General features: G+C 38.4%; 1 protein-coding gene across 8 annotated transcripts in view; it reads left to right on the top strand.

The window, feature by feature from the left end:
- Positions 1–16,801, top strand: part of Tmcc1 (transmembrane and coiled coil domains 1) — a 174,911-nt gene that overhangs the window by 90,932 nt on the left and 67,178 nt on the right. Inside the window, exon 5 of one of the 8 annotated variants that reach the window (XM_030255486.1) lies at positions 929–1,060. The exons of 6 other annotated variants lie outside the window; for them this stretch is intronic. In XM_030255486.1, the coding sequence (XP_030111346.1) occupies positions 929–1,060 (132 nt within the window). Of the gene's footprint in view, positions 1–928; positions 1,061–9,437; positions 9,561–16,801 lie in introns of all 8 variants that reach the window. One more of the 8 variants, XM_017321657.2, reaches the window with a different exon arrangement.

Here is a 16,801-nt window from a genome sequence, read left to right as displayed (position 1 = left end):
ATGTTGGGTATTAGTTTCTGGGAGAGGTGGCTGTATTAAATAGCTAGGTTGGAACCGGAATATGTGTACCTAAGCATTAGTTTTGAAGTGTACAGTGTACAGACATACTTGAAAGTGTCTTGAAAACTCTTAAAGGACTATATTAATTTAAGTACTAAGAGTGGTGGTAGTGTGTGTGTGCAGGCCTGTCTGTCTGTATTTGCATGTATGTGCTCACACATGAAGTCAGCTTTCCCTTCTAGTTTGTACATCCTGGGGATAGAACTCAGGTTGTCAGGCTTAGCAGCAAGCTCATTTAGCCACTGAGACATCACTCTATCCCTGATGGAGTTTTATATTCAGAATTTATACTGGCATTTGAGAAAGATATGCTCTTTTTTTCCATTTTCTTTCCTTTTGTATACTTATGAGCTATATGCTGTCTTTGAATTGGTAGCAGTGCTGTCCCCTTAGTAGAGGACATGCGAGACTTAGGTGTGAGAATATCTTACAGATTTACAAGAAAATTCCAGATTTTCTTGAAAACTATCACCAGCGATTTTATATAAAGATAATGATTGAGATTTGATTTGATGTTCTTGATGTCCTCCTAGCCCCAAGGTGGGCACAGATGGAAGCTCCTCTTTATGTACAACACAGAAATCTACAGTAGAGAATCACAAACTCAAAAAAAAAAAAAGGCAGACTTCGGTCTATTAATATGTCATAGTAAGTAAATGACCTCAGAATTCTCAGACTCTAAATGTTATAGTTTGCTGTTAAAACATATCAGCTTAGCAGGATGTGTCTTGTTTATTACTCTCTGCTTGCTAAGCCTGTCTGCCTGGAAGATGCCTTTAACCCTGCTACTCAACATGATATAGATAAAAGAACTAATAGTCTGTTAGAGAAGAACAAAAGAGAAGCAAGAAAAATAATTTTTCTTTAGCTAGAAGATTTCACTGGACCGTTGATGGCTGAAGTTCAGGCAGAATCCCAGAAATCAAAGCAAGTCAGTGGGAAGCAGTGTATATTAGAAGAGGGGGCGTCTGCTCGGAGCCTGGACTACAAGTCATGGAAGGTAGGAGATCAGCTGCATATTTCCCTCTAAACTGTCCAAGTTTAGGAAAGTCCAGGAGTCTTGTTCTGGAATAAGTACAAGGATCTTGTTTTAAGAGACAAGGCCTGTGTGTGGGCCTTCTGAGTCGGGCCTGGGAGTTGGAGCTTACTTGCTATGATGGTTTGAATGAACATGGCCCCCAAAGGTTCATATGTTTGTATATTTGGTCACCATTTAGTGGAACTATTTGTGAAAGATGAGGTGTAGTCATGTTGGTGGATTATCTCTGGCTTTGAGGTACATCATTTCCAGTGTACTCTCTACCTTCTGCTTGTGGATCAAGATGTGAACTCTCATCTCCTGCTCTCACTGCCTGTCCCTGTCTATGCTTTTGTGATGCTGTGCCTTCACTCCACCATCATAAATCATAATCCTCTGTAAACACTAGCTCAGTTAAACGTTCTTTTATAAGTAATCTTGGACGTGATGTTTCATCACAGAAATAGAAAAGAAACTAATACATTTTGGCTTGCACTGAAGTAAGTCTGATGACTCACTTTAAATCATTTCAGGGCTTTGTGCACTTGCTAAAACCAACCTGGAGTCTTGGGGGAAGCCTTGAAGTAGAATCTGTCTGTAGATTTCCCATAAAGAAAACCATTATTTTATTATTCTTAGAATAAACAAAGGACACATGCTCCACTATGTTCATAGCAGCCTTATTTATAATAGCCAGGAGCTGGAAAGAACCCAGATGTCCTTCAACAGAGGAATGGATACAGAAAATGTGGTACATTTACACAATGGAGAACTACTCAGCTATTAAAAATGATGAATTCATGAAATTCTTAGGCAAATGGATAGAACTAGAAAATATCATCCTCAGTGAGGTAACCCAATCACAAAAGAACACACAAGGTATGCACTCACTGATAAGTGGATATTAGCCCAAAAGCTCCAAATAACCAAGATACAATTCACAGAACACATGAAGCTCAAGAAGGAGGAAGACAAAGCTGGGCATCGAGGCCAGCCTGGTCTACAAAGTGAGTTCCAGGACAGCCAGGGCTACACAGAGAAACCCTGTCTCAAAACAAAACAACACAACAACAACAACAAAAAACCAAAAAGAAAAGAAAAAAAAAGAAGACAAAAGTGTGGGTGCTTCAGTCCTTCTTAGAAGGAGAACAAAATACAGGAGCAAATATGGAGAAAAAGTGTAGAGCAGAGACTGAAGGAAAGGCCACCCAGAGACTGTCCCACCTGGGGATTCATCCCATATACAGTTACCAAACCCAGACATTATTGTGGATGCCAAGAAGTGCATGCCAAGGAGTCTGATATGGCTGTCTCCTGAGAGAGGCCCTGCCAGAGCCTTACAAATACAGAGACGGATGCTCACAGCCAACCATTGGACTGAGCGCAGGGTCCCCAGTAGAGAAGTTAGAGAAGGGACCAAAGGAGTTGAAGGGGATTGCAACCCCACAGGAAGAACAACAATATCAACCAACCAGTCCCCCCAGAGCTCCCAGGGATTAAGCCATTAACGAAGGAGTACACATGGCTCCAGCTGCATACATTGCAGAGGATGGCCTTGTCATGCATTAATGGGAGGAGAGGTTCTTGGTCCTATGAAAACTTGATAGATGCCCCAGTGGAGGGGAACTGAGGGCAGGGAGGCTGGAATGTGGGTGGAGGAACGCCATCATAGAAGTGGGGGGTGGGGGGTGGGGTGGGATGGGATAGGGGGCTTCGGGGGGGGGGGGCTGGGGGCCAGGAAAGGGGATAACATTTGAAAGGTGGGGGGTGGGGTGGGATGGGATAGGGGGCTTCGGGGGGGGCTGGGGGCCAGGAAAGGGGATAACATTTGAAATGTAATAAAGAAAATATCCAATTTAAAAAAAAGAATAAACATGCATTCTTGGATCAAAGTGTTCCCCTAAGAAGATGCTGAAATTGTTGAGGGCTGCATGTGTCCCGAGTATTGATTTTTCTCATCAGTGAAAGGGATATGCTTTGACAGGAGTGGACGTGAGTCGGGGGCGTCTGCTGTATTGTAGATATTGTAACCAGCAGTTGATGGATAAAATCTCATTATTCCTTCAGTGCTGGGAGGGCTGCAGTTGGGATTGAGAGTTGCTCTGGCAAGTTGTGCCATTGCTTAAATAGTTTTGCACTATTTTTTCTGGTTAATTTTTGTATCCGAGTGTTGTTCTCCCCAGCACATGGTAGGTACCTAAAAGATGCATTTAGTATCTGACTTCATGTTTGCTTCACCTTAGTACCAAACTGCTTTTTCTAATGAGAAGTCTCCTCTGTGACACTAAGAGTTTGCTATACTTTTCTAGTTTTCTTCTTTTTTCTGCTCTTTCTTTTTCCCCTCCTCCCTTCTGCTCATTCTTTAAATATTCATGTGAATTTCCTCTGTTTCAGAGGTTGTTTTGTTTTTTTGTTTTTTTTCATTCTGTCCCAGTACTTCCCATGGGCATTAATCATTGCAACAATTTGTTGTTCCATATGGAAGATATCTAAATCAATGTCTCCAGTGGAGAACTTTCTTCTGAGCTAAGCTTTGTTTCTGTTTTATTATTTATTAACTCATTTAGCATACATTAATTGAATATTGTACCATCTGTACAAGGTATGAAACCATAAGTCACTGTTCTCAGGTAGGTTGAAGTGACTAGTCAAAGGAGATTACAGATGGTGATAAAAGCTACAAGACCCTAGATCAGGGTAATAATAGATTAATGTTAGAGATGAGATGTGAGGGCAAAGACCAGAGGTTTCTGTTCAGAGGAGAAGATGTAACGAAAGTGGTACAACTTTTATGCAAAGCTGAGGAGAAACTGCCTAATGTAAATAAGCCCTAGCCAGCAGACTTGATAGAGAGGAAAGGGTCCATATGAGGTATAGATTTGGGGGCAATTATAGGGCGTTTGATTCATTTTAAAATTTAGTAGGGTGATGTGACTCAGTAATTGTATACCAAGTATATGTCCCCTGTGTTCAGTTTCCATTACTGACATAGTTACATATATACATACATACATACATACATACATACATGAAGTCTTTTAAAGTTTTAAATAGAGAATAACATGAGATTTATACTTTTTAAAGAGCATTCTGGCCACAGTGTGAAGTCCAGAGAAGGAGACAGCAATGCCTTGCAATAGAGGCACAGTGAAGATATGGGGCCTGTGAGAAACTCAGTGGATTAAATGTGAGAAATGAGGGATGAGCCAGTTGCCTATTTGACATTTGTTCTAGGATATTTCCTACTGAATTCATTTTTCCCTCCCCTTTTCTTCCTATACCTACCTTTCCAAGTATTTGACTGCTTTAATTTGGGTCTGAAGTCAGTTGTGCTCCCCACCCCACCAAGTTATATGTCCTAGTCTAAAGTAACTACCAAAGGGCGCATGCTGAGACTTGGCTACCAGCTGTGGGCCTTCTGAGGGTGGTCGATCTTTAAATAGTGTAGGCTAGTCTGAGGACTTGAGGTCTAGGGACACACCCTTGAAGGAGATAGTAAAATTCTAGTCTCTCCCCCTCTCAGTTTAGTTCTGTCATATGCTTCATCACCACAACCATGCCATGGGCTAAAACCTCTGAGAATGACAGATCTGCTCTTGTAAGTTGATTATCTCAAGCACTTGTGTCAATGACAGAAAGCTAAGCATGTGCCTTACTGTATATCACCTGCTGTGTGTGCCCTGTTGCTCAATGCAGACGCTATGCATTATCTTCTGTTTCTTCTCCCCCACATACCCTAACCCAACAGAGGTCATCAGTTCTGCTTTCTGAATGCTTCCCTAATAGCACATTTCTTGGTGTCCATGCATCTGCCCTAGTATCCTTCTAACTAGTTGGTCTCCTAGCTCCTGTCTTTTCCCGTGTCTGTTGAAATTGATTCAGAAAGATTTAATCATTACACTTCTGTGCTGAAATCCTTGACTGATCCTGAGGATCACATCGAAAGTCCTAGCAGGATCTAGAAAGGTTCTTAGGACCTAGTCCCATGAACCTCTTCAGCTTTATCTTTCAGCCTTCCAGTCCATGTTCCCACCAGCCACACAGAGCCCTCTTTCACTTGCCTGTGAGCTCTGCTCTAGCTGTCCTGTGCTTGCCTACTTCTCCTAGCCCTTTCCACTCACTCCCTTGCATTCCTAACAAAAAGCAAACCTACAGAGGTTCTGGTTGTTCTGGGCTCACTTAATCATTCTGACCAACTTGCCTTAGGTGAATTCCTCTGCTCCCTCCAAGAAATACCTCACTGTTTTCATTCCCTTTTGTTTTCCACGGAATGAGAGCTTCTTGAGGCTCTTACAGATGAGGATGATGATGACGACGACGATGATGATGATGATGACTCCTCTTCTTTTTCCTCCAATGTATTTTATTGATTATTTGGGAATTTCACATAATGTACCCAATCAGGCTCAGCTTCTTAATTCATATGTTGAAAGTGATCTACAGGAAGCAAGGGAGTGTATTAGCTAAGCATAGTGGCACCTGTAATCCTAAAACTCTGAAGAGAACTGGCAAATTTAATATACATGGCAAGTTCCAGGCCAGCCAGAGCTACGGAGAGGGACTATCTTTTAAAAAAACAAAACCAAAAGCAACACTAACAACAAAAATGAAAAGTGGTTCACTAATTGAACATGCATAGCATGATATTTTTATAGAAAACTACAGAGTATATAGATTATTTTACTACGCTGATCAACTAAGGAAAGAGACTTTTAAGTGTCTGAACATGGTCTTTGTTATCACAGAAACTAAGGAACTATTCTATTCAGCACATGGTCTTCCTTCTCCTTAGAAGCGCTGCCTGTGCACATGGCATCTTTGTGGTGCCTAGATGGCAGCTGAAAGGAAACAAACCTCTTCCTTGTGTTAATTCGTCAATTTGATAGTGTTGAGCTAACTGGCAGGTGGGGGCTTTGTTTTGCTTTTTCAGTTATCACTTTGTACACTGAGTTTGGGGTGAGCACATTTTTGTTTAGTCTTATAAGTATATAGAACATTTACATGGTTATGAAATTAATTCTATAAAATAGCATATTCACTATTTGTTTAGTCTTACAAGTATATAGAACATTTACATGGTTCTGAAATTAATTCTATAAAATAGTATATTCAATAGTCTAGTTGCTTTCCTTATCCTTATATTTCTTGCTATCAGTAACTTTATTTTTTCCCTAGTCTTGATGTCCATTTTCTTCTTGATTTCATTTTCTATCTTGATTTCTACTTGGCTCCTTGTCCCTCAACTTTCCTGGAAGTCCCACCTCTCCCAATAGGTTTCCTTTTAAAAATGGAGATTTTAATACACTTATTTCCTATGATTTTATCTATTCTGAGGTCTCTTGACCCTTTTCCTTTTTTAAAACTGGGAGCTTTTTTCAGTGTGGAGTGATAATAGACTTTTATTTTTCAGACTTTTATTTTCACAAGTACAGCTGCAGTTAGCTCACTTATTCTTTTCTTTCTTATTTAATATTTTTATTCATTCAGTCATTTTTGTTGTTGTTTGAGATAGGGTCTTCCTACGTAGCTCTGACTAACCTAGAATTTGCTATGTAAAACAGGCTGGTCTCAAAACTATTTGACATGCGTGTTCCTTCATCCTGAGTACTGAGGTCACCAAAGATATATACTTCGTTTTGTTTTGTTTTGTTTTGTTTTGTTTTGTTTTGTGAGACAGGGTTTCTCTGTATAGCTCTGGCTGACCTGGAACTCACTCTGTAGACCAGGCTGGCCTTGAACTCAGAAATCAGCCTGCCTCTGCCTCCCAAGTGCTGGGATTAAAGGCATGCATCACCACTGCCTGGATATATACACTTATTATTTTTAATTATGTGTATGTGCCTCTGGACTATGTGCACATGAAGTACAAGTACCTACTGAGGCCAGAGACTGGATCTGCCAGGAGCTAGAGTTATAATCTGTTGTGGGTCACCATCTGGGTGCTGGGAACAAAATTCAAGTCATCTGGAAGAGCAGCAAAGGCTCTTAATCACTAAGCTAGCTTAATCACTGTCTAGCTTAGTTGTTCTCTTTTCATATTCTTTGCTAGTTTATCTTTGGATTACTTGCTGAGAGTAATTTTGCTAGGTTCTGTGATACTTCTGTCAAAGGAGGGCATATTGATTTTATCCTATCAACTATTTCTGAGGAGGGCAGTTTGTAGCTTTTCCTTTTTGTCAACCTGATATGGCAGAAACAGTGTTTCACTGTGAGTCTAATCTAGTTCAGTTCATTGTGAGCAGTGCTGAGTATCTTTCCTGTGTGGAAAGTTATTTGTATTTCTCCTTAGCTGCTTGGATCTCCTTAGACTTTTGCATCTTTTTCTTTATAAAGAAAGGATAGTAATTTTTTTTTCTGTTAAATAAGTGACCTTTTTTACATTGAATTTTCTCTCTTCCTTGTTCTCCACACTGAGTAATTCTTCTGTGTTTGTTTTAGGTGTCTTTCTTACATTGTTACCATTTTCACAGCCTCATTTAGGTCAGAATCACTTTCGGGTTTTGTTTTGTTTAGATTTATTTATTTTATGTATATGAGTATACTGTAGCTGTCTTCAGACACACCAGAAGAGGGCTTTACATAGATCCCATTACAGCCCTATTTTATTTTATTTGTGGAGATAGAGTCTCTCTGTGCATCCCAGTCTAGTTTAAAACATAAGAGTACTCTGCATCCGTATCCCTGAGTGCTAGGATTCTAGGCATCTGCCGTCATGCCTGTCACACTTTTTTTTTTTTTAAAATAGTGTGTGTTAATTCTACAAAATGATGAATTTTTTTATTACATTTTCAGACTTGTGAAGAACACAGTTTGATCACATTCCCTTCTCCTGTTACTTTTACCTATTCTTTCTCCTCACTTCCATTAGTCCCCTTCTTTTTATTTTCCGAGTCTATACTGCAGGAAGATTTTGATAGTGTTTCAAGTATTATACCAACTGACCTTTTATGTAAATATATTTAAGCTTGAGATTTTTGCTTTTTTATTTAATTGCATAGGAGAGGTCATTACAGAATCTCTTAGAGCTTCAAATAACTGTCCTAGAAAGGTTAGTATTGCTGTGATTAAAAAATATGACCATAACCAAAGTATCTTGGGGGAGAAACTTTACTGTTCATCATGGAAGGAAGCCAGGGCAGGAACTCAAACAGGGCAGGAACCTGGAGGCAGTAGCTGATACAGAGGCCATGGAGAGGTGCTACTTACTGGCTTGTTTCTCATGTCTTGCTTAGCCTGAGCTGACTTTCTTAGAGAACCCAGGGATGGCCCTACCACAATGGGCTAGGTCCTCCCCATCAATTACTAATTAAGAAAATATCTTACAGACTTGCCTACAGTCCAATGTCATGGAGGCATTTTCTTAATTGAGGTTTTCTCCTCTCAGATGGCTTTAGTTTATGTCAAGTTGACATAAAGTACACATCCTTAGAAGATCTATTTGCTTAACAAGGATAATGTGGGTTTTCCTTTAATGACACATAGGAAATATAAGTTACATTTTGGCCAGCTATGGTAGCTCATACCTGTGATCCCAGCCCTTGGAAATCAGAGCCAGGAGGATTACCATGAGTTCTAAGCCAGTTAAGGGACAGAGTGAGACCATGCCAAATAAAAAACAAACCAGGAAATGGAAAATAATTTTTTTTGGCCAAAAATGCATTGTGTGGAAGACCATTTGCATTTATAACACACATGACCAGTAGAGGCCTAGAGTTGTAACACACAGAGCCATGACAGTTACTGCTTCATTGCTGAAGAGCAGCAGAATGATGTTAATTGCTTTTCACCCAAGGACTAATAAGAAAGAGCATTTACAAAGGCTTTGTTGGGAGTGGGGGGCTGTTTGTTTGTTTGAAGCTGTAGACTGAATTCAGGTCCTTGTGCTCTCTAGGCAAACTCTCTCAATATTTAAATCTGCAACCCTTGCCTTCCTCAAAAGTAGTTATCATCATCATCATCATTAAAGTATTTTTGAAGTAAAATGAGAAGTGAAAACTTACTTTTTAAAAAAGATTTATTTATTTAATGTATATGAGTACACTATAGCTGTTCAGATGGTTGTTGGGAATTGAATTTAGGACCTCTGCTCGCTCCGGTCAGCCCTGCTCGCTCAGTCCATGCTAGCTCTAGCCCAAAGATGTATTTATTATTTCTAAATAAGTACACTGTAGCTGTTTTCAGATGCACAAGAAGAGGGCATCTGATTTCATTGCAGGTGGTTGCTGGGATTTGAACTTAGGACCTTCGGAAGAGCAAACAGTGCTCTTACCCGCTGAGTCATCTTGCCAGCCCCAAAACTTAGTCTTGCTTTTTTTTTCCTCCTGACTGAGTAAAACACACAAATTTCTGTTGCCTTCAGATGTCAGCATGAAAACATGGACAATGAAATTGAAAACCTGTTGCTTTAGGTGAGCAAAGTGGGCAGAGAAGAGAGGAGCTGACTGTATTACTGCAGTGCATTCCTGAGCTTTCTCCTGGCCTGGTATGTGCAGTGTGTTCAAAACCCTTACCTTCTCTGTTACTAAGGTTGTCAGTTTGTAGGTTCCAAGTAAATGCAAGCTGTCTTCCAGTCCTGCTGACAAACTTTATCTTCATACTCTTTATGCCTGTTACAAAAGAATTCAAGAGAAAGACAGAGGTGGAAAGACCTTAAAGCTTACATAATTAAACCCTTTGTTAGTGGATACATAACCCAGCTACTGAGAATGCAAGAAGAGAAAAGCTTTACACAAGTAAATAACCAGGTTATAGCCTACTCTTATTTTCTCTTATGGGATATATTAATTTCATTTGGAACTGTAGTATACAGTCTCAACACAGACCCATGTTTTTCTCGAAAGTTCTCAAATTGTTTTTGAAACAGATAAAGAGTAAATGGTGTAAGTTTCTCAGGGCAGAGGACAATAAGAAAGGGAAACAACAAACTGAATCTGAGTGAAAACAAATACCCAGATCTAGTTGCTTAAGTCGTGTCTTATTAAGCATTTCTCACCAAACTTGTTTATAAAAAAACTCATGGGCCTATTAAAGTCCTCATGCCTAAGCGTATGCACAGTTAAAGCTGATTGTCAGGGCTTGAGAACATGGTTCAGGGGATAAGAAAATTCGCTGCTCTTAGAGAGGACACAGGTTCCATCTCTCGCACCCACATTACGCATCTCACAACCTCCTGTAACAAAGGGATAGGATTGCTCTGTGATCGTTCCTGAAGATAGCTATACACACAGGAAGCACACACACATAAAGTAAAAAATCTGTAAGAAAAAAAATGTAGACACCGCCTCTCCCCAAACTATGAATGTTGGCTCAGCAGTTAAAAATGCTTGCTGTGTAACCCAGGCCTTGATTCCCAGAACCCTCAATGGAAGGAGAAAACTGACTTCTGGTAGTTGTCCTCTGGGCTGGAGAGACGGCTCATCGGTTAAAGGTCCGGAGTTCAATTCAGTCTTTTGTTGTGTGGCTTAGGTGTCAGGGTGACTGTGGCCTCATAGAATGAGTTTGTTAGTGTTCCTTCTATTTCTATTTTGTGGAATAGTTTCAGGAGTGTTGGTATTAGCTCATCTTTGAAAGTCTGGTAGAATTCTGCACTAATACCATCTGGTTCTGGGCTTTTTTTGGTTAGGAGACTTTTAATGACTGATTCTCTTTCCTTAGGAGTTATAGGACTGTTTAAATAGTTTACCTGATCTTGATTTAATTTTGGTAAATGTTATCTGTCTAGAAAATTGTCCATTTCATTAAGATTTTCCAATTTTATAGAGTACAGGCATTTGAGGTAAGACCTAATGATTCTTTGAATTTCCCCAGTGTCAGTTGTTATGTCTCCTTTTTCATTGCTGATTTTGTTTATTTGGATACTGCCTCTCTGTCTTTTAGTTTGGCTACAAGTTTATCTTGTTGATTTTCTCAAAGAATTGGCTCTTGACTTTGTTGATTCTTTGTTTTGTGGGGGGGTTGTTTTTTTGTTGTTGTTTGTTGTTTGTTGTTGTTTGGTTTTTTTTCTTAACTGATTTCAGCCCAGATTTTGATTATTTTCTGCCTTCTCCTCCTCTCTGCTGTGCTTGCTCCTGCTCCTGCTCCTGCTGCTCCTTCTCCCTTCTCCCACCTCGTGTCCTTTCTCCTTTCTTCTCCTTCCTCCTCCTTCTTCCTTCCTCTTCCTCCTTCCCCTTCTTTTTTCTTCCCCCTAGAACTTTCAGGTATACTTTTAAATTGCTGGTATGAGAACTTTGTAATTTCTTTATGAAGGCACTTAGTGCTATGAACGTTCCTCTTAGCACTGCTTTCCTTGTGTCTCATAAATCTGGGTATGTTATGCCTCCATTTTCATTGAATTCTACAAAGTCTTCAGTTTCTCTTTGTTTCTTCCCCGACCCAGAGATCACTGAGTAGAGAGTTGTTCAATTTCCATGAGTGTGTAGGCTTTCTGGTATTTCTGTTTTTGTTGAAGTCTAGCTTTAATCCATGGTGGTCTGATAAGATACAAGGTTTATTTCATTTTTCTTTTTATCTCTTGAGGCTTGCTTTGTGAAAGACTTATGGTCAGTTTTGGAGAAGGATCCATGAGCTGCTGAGAAGAAAGTATTGTTTTTTTACGTTTAAGAAATTTTCTACGACTGGTGAGATTGTTCATCGGTTAAGACTGGCTGCTCTTGGAGCTGGAGAGATGGCTCAGCAGTTAAGAGCACTGACTGCTCTTCCGAAGATCCTGAGTTCAAATCCCAGCAACCACATGGTGGCTCACAACCATCCGTAATGAGATCTGACTCCCTCTTCTGGTGTGTCTGAAGACAGCTACAGTGTACTTACATATAATAAATAAATTTTTTAAAATCTATTTATTTATGTATATGAATATATATACTGACATATACTATGTTCAGACACACCAGAAGAGGGTATTGGATCCCATTACAGATAGTTATGAGCCACCTTGTGGTTGCTCGGACTTGAACTCAGGACCTCTGGAAGAGTAGTCAGTGCTTTTAACCACTGAGCCATCTCTCCAGCCTACCATCTGTTTTCTTATATTGAGTTAGCTAAAGGATACCCCCGTCTGTATTGCTAACTATCATTATAAGAAATAAGTATTTTATTTATCATATATATTTAGACATCATTTATTTTAAAAGAAAAAACAAAGGGAATAGAGTCAAATTTTCTAAAAGTTATATGTGTTGGAAATTACAATAATTACAATCTGCTCCTTCCTGACATCTAAAAATGTTATTTGTCAAAACAGGCAATATGCTGGAAAATACCAACATTAGAAACACTCTTCTGCCCAGTCTTTCTTTCTTTATTAAGATTTATTTTATTATTTTATATGTATAAGTGTTTTGCCTGAATGTATATGTGCACACCACATACACACATACTTAAGGAGGCCAGAAGGGGAAATTGGATTCCCTGGGACTTGAATCCACCATGTGGATTCTATCACCATATTTTATCATATGTGAGTGCTAGGACTTAAACTCAGGATGTCTGGAAGAGCGACCAAGTACTTTTAAATGTGAAACTATCTCTCAATCCCTATTATTTTTCTTTCTTCCATTTTTATTTTTAAACAGTTATTTTCATCAAAAGTAACCCAAGCCAGCCAGAGGGTTTGAAAATTTGGGAATGTCTGAAGAGCTTACTGTCATTGTCTGTGTAACTCTAATTTCATTTTAAATAATGTATCATGCCTACCACAATAGTTTTAATTCTCTTTGACAAAAGCTGTCATTCTTTGCTGGCAGCTTCTGAGTAGTGCCATCATTGTGAGGAAATGCAAAGGTCTTCCCTTATTACCATATGAAAACATTCACTGTATTGTCACAGACCAAGGGAAACCATCTTTGATAATCATCTAGATGAGTGCTTCTCAACCTTCCTTAATGTTGCAACCATTTCATACAGTTCTTCATATTGTGGTGACTCTCAACCATACACTATTTAGTTGCTACTTCAAAACTGCAGTTTTGCTCCTGTTATGAGTCATAATATGACTGTCTGATGTACAGGATCTCTGATATGTGACACCCAGGTTAAGAACTGTTGATCTAAATCCTCCTGCCTTAGCTTCCCAAGTGCTGGCATAGAATTATAGATATGTGTCATCATGCCCAATGTCTCCAAATTTACAAAAAGAAGTAGGTGTTCAAATACAAGAAGCATTACAGAACTCCAAATAGGCATGGCTAAAGAAGAAACTCTCCACAACATATTATAGTCAGGGTGTAAAAAATAAAAAGCAAGAACAAAACAACAACAATGGCAGAAATATAAGAATTACCCAAGACTTTTTATCAGCAACCATTAAAAAATGGAATGAACTATTTCAAGCTCTGAACATTAAAAAACAAAACAACTGTAAATGTTGTACCCTGCAAAGCTTATTTTTCAGAGTTTATGGAGAAATGAAGGTATATTAAGACAAACACAAATTAAGACAATTTATAACAAGCAAGCCAGCACTACAAAAAGGCTCTTAATGGAATATTTTACAGGAAAGAACAAAGATAGCCTTCTTCGTGTGAATGTATAAGAGTATGTGCCCCATGAAAGCAACAAATAAACTAGAGAAACATAAACAAACAAACTTGGGAATAAGACAGCTGTGTTCAATGCAATAGCTCATCAGACCCTCAAAACTAATACTGGAGAAGGGAAAAAAAACAAAACTGTAACCCAACAACATAGAACATCACCTAGCAAATTTATAGAAAATAGTGAAGTCCTTTTATAATCTTAAATATAAATATAAACGACCTCAACTCAGCACTAAAATAGTATAGACTAATGAACTTTATTATAAAACAAGAAGCAACTATATGTTGTCACCAAGAAACACTTAGCAAAAATACCCAAAAATTTAGTGTCAAAAAATAGAAATTAAGCAAATGGAAGCAAATAGAAAATATAAATAAGCATCCATAGCTCTCCTATCAAAATAAAACTTTAAATTAATTATAAGAGATTAATGGAATACTATATATTAATAAAGGAATAACTCATTAAGATATAACAATAAGCCAGGCAGTGGTGGTGCATGCCTTTAGTCCCATCACTCAGTAGACAGAGGTAGGCAGATCTCTGAGTTATAGGCTAGCCTGGTCTACAAAGTGTGTTCCAGGACAACCAAGGCCACACAGAGAAACCCTGTCTCGAAAAACCAAAAAGGAGGAGGAGGAGAAAAGAGGGGGAGGAAGAAGAAAAGGAGGAGGAAGAGGCGGCGGTAGAAGAGGAGGGAGATATAACAATAGTAAACATTTATGCTTCAAATCTTACGTTGATTTTGGTGATGAATGATTATTCGGTTTGGGTGACTTGAGAAATCTTGTGTAGGGATATATTTAATAAATTATCAACCATTGTGTGCTATAAATATGGGTTAACTAATATATAATGAGTGATAGGTTTGACCCAGATCCAAGTAAGAAAGGAAAAGGTAGAGTCTCAGGGTTCCTGCAGAGAGAACAGTGCATTCTGTTATTGAAGTCATTCACTGTTCCTGCTCCAGTGGTATCAAGAGAATTGGCCTAGCTTTACTACTGATATCTGGGTAACAGGGATGCTGGTTTTGGAAACCAAGTTTAAGGATATTCTTACATAGTGGAAGCATTCGCTTCTTTCTAAATTTATGAAAGTCCAGATTATCCATAACTTAAATAAGTTTTCTGTCCTTCTCACATGTAAAAGCAGGTAGACTCCCTGACACGGGGGCTGCTGAGGCTCCTCATTCCTCAGGATAGGAAGCCTAACATCTTAGAACTCCAACATGAATGTTGGAAATAGAAAAGACAACACCCTTTCAGAGTTGTTTTTCTGATGCGAAACTGAAATATTTACGTCTGTTTCCATAGGATAGCTCCTTAAAAATGGACAGTATGATGCAAAAAAATACACACAGATTTTGAGCCGAACAAAACATTCTTTGATTTAGAGGATAAAAGCACTCTATGACAGTGGCATATCAAAGAAAGTATTCCTGATACAGGCCAGTGAAACTGTACAGAAAAAAAATACATTTTCTATAAAAATTCACGATGATGCAGTGTTTATGTCTGCTAAAAGAGTACTCTTTTGACAAAAATGAACTTACCATTTAAAAATCTGCAATATTAAAACAAAACCCAGCAGGTCCTCAGAGTATTGGAATTTTTACAGGAAAGAATGTGTCTGTCCCTGGCAGGATTCATTCTGTCCGTATACCTGGACTTCTGTCTGAGTACACATATGTGTTTCTAGAACATCCATTTGTCTAAAAACAAAGAGGTTGTCCCACTTTAAGGGAATATATCATAGAAGTCATGCTCCATATTAGACATTCCTTTTCCATATTATCCTGTATACCACTTCAGAATCAAACTGGCATAACAATAGGGTAGATGTAGTAGTGAACATCTTTAACCCCAGCACTTTAAATTATGAGTGTAGTGTAAAAGATAGCTTTAAATGAAGGGATTTATTTATAGACAAACCAGATATTATGTATATGCTCCTTAAAAGAGCTGTCAAGTGTTATTAAGCTTTTGAAAGAAACATGGTTTATAAGGCAATCATAGAAGCTGAAGGAAGAGTTTTTTAATTAAATATCAAAATGATAACTATATAAGACAACTTTTGAATAGGTCTTTTACAGACAAATTTCTTCAGTGAATGAGTAAGGTTTTACAGAACAAATAAGAACTTAGATCTGAACTCTATCGGGTTATGTTTGATAAGATTAGACTGCAGTTCTGATTCTGGTCTTCATGAGAGCCAAAGCAAAAGGTTACTTAAGGAACCTCAGCCTTGAATCCAGGTCTATTCTGGGCTTATACATAAATGTATATGTATGTCCATTTGTTCCTGGAGCAAGAATGGGTTGAATTATTGTCATTGTTGTTGTTGCTATCTCCTTTTCAGAATATGATCACCTTCAAAATGTTGAAATGTATTTTTTATATTGGTTACTAAAAGGACTTGAATTTATTTTTAGAAATCTTTATAGTCTATATTAATGGGGGCATGTAAATGTAAAAATTTAATCTTCAATTATATGGAGAATTAGCAATTTATTAGTATATGCCTTAAAAATTACACTGATCTATTGATATATTCTCACAGCAGTAAATTAGAGTAAATAGGATCCCTTTGTACTGCTAAGACAGAAACTCAGATTAAAACACTAGCCCAAGTTCACAAAACCAACAGTAGCCCTGAAAGGTAGCAGTTGTTTCTTGTTCCAGTTTGCTCCAACCCAGAGCCTGCTATGGGCCTGTATGGGTTGCCGATGAGGTAATATTGACCAGAACTGAACCTTGCTCTCCACACTGGAAAAGAATTCAAAGGAATCAAAGTACAGAGAACTAAAAAACTGGGGCCAGTGAGATGGCTCAGTGAGTACAGGTGCTTGCCACCAAGTTCAACCTGAGTTTGATTTCTGGAATTCAAGTAGTGGAAGGATAGAACAGACTCCCACAAATTATCCTCTGACCTCTATTCATGCAATGTTTGCATACACACATACACAGTAAATAAATATGAGAATTAAACTAGTGTAACTTCTTCTAATCCTAAAAACAATGATAAGGTAATTATTTCTACACTTAATATTGACCCCTTTTTTTCTCTTCCTGACATCTTTATGGGAAAGCACCTTTTACACAAGTTTACAAGTTGAAGCAATGTATAAATATGACTTGACCCACTGTTGAGTGCATTAACAGAAACTAGTTTTAGATCAGGATTGCTAAT

The sequence above is a fragment of the Mus musculus genome, chromosome 6 (assembly GCF_000001635.26).
Source record: "Mus musculus strain C57BL/6J chromosome 6, GRCm38.p6 C57BL/6J".
Lineage (NCBI taxonomy): Eukaryota > Metazoa > Chordata > Mammalia > Rodentia > Muridae > Mus > Mus musculus.
Note: the sequence above shows the minus strand (reverse complement) of the source record. Positions and strands in the feature narration are given on the sequence as shown.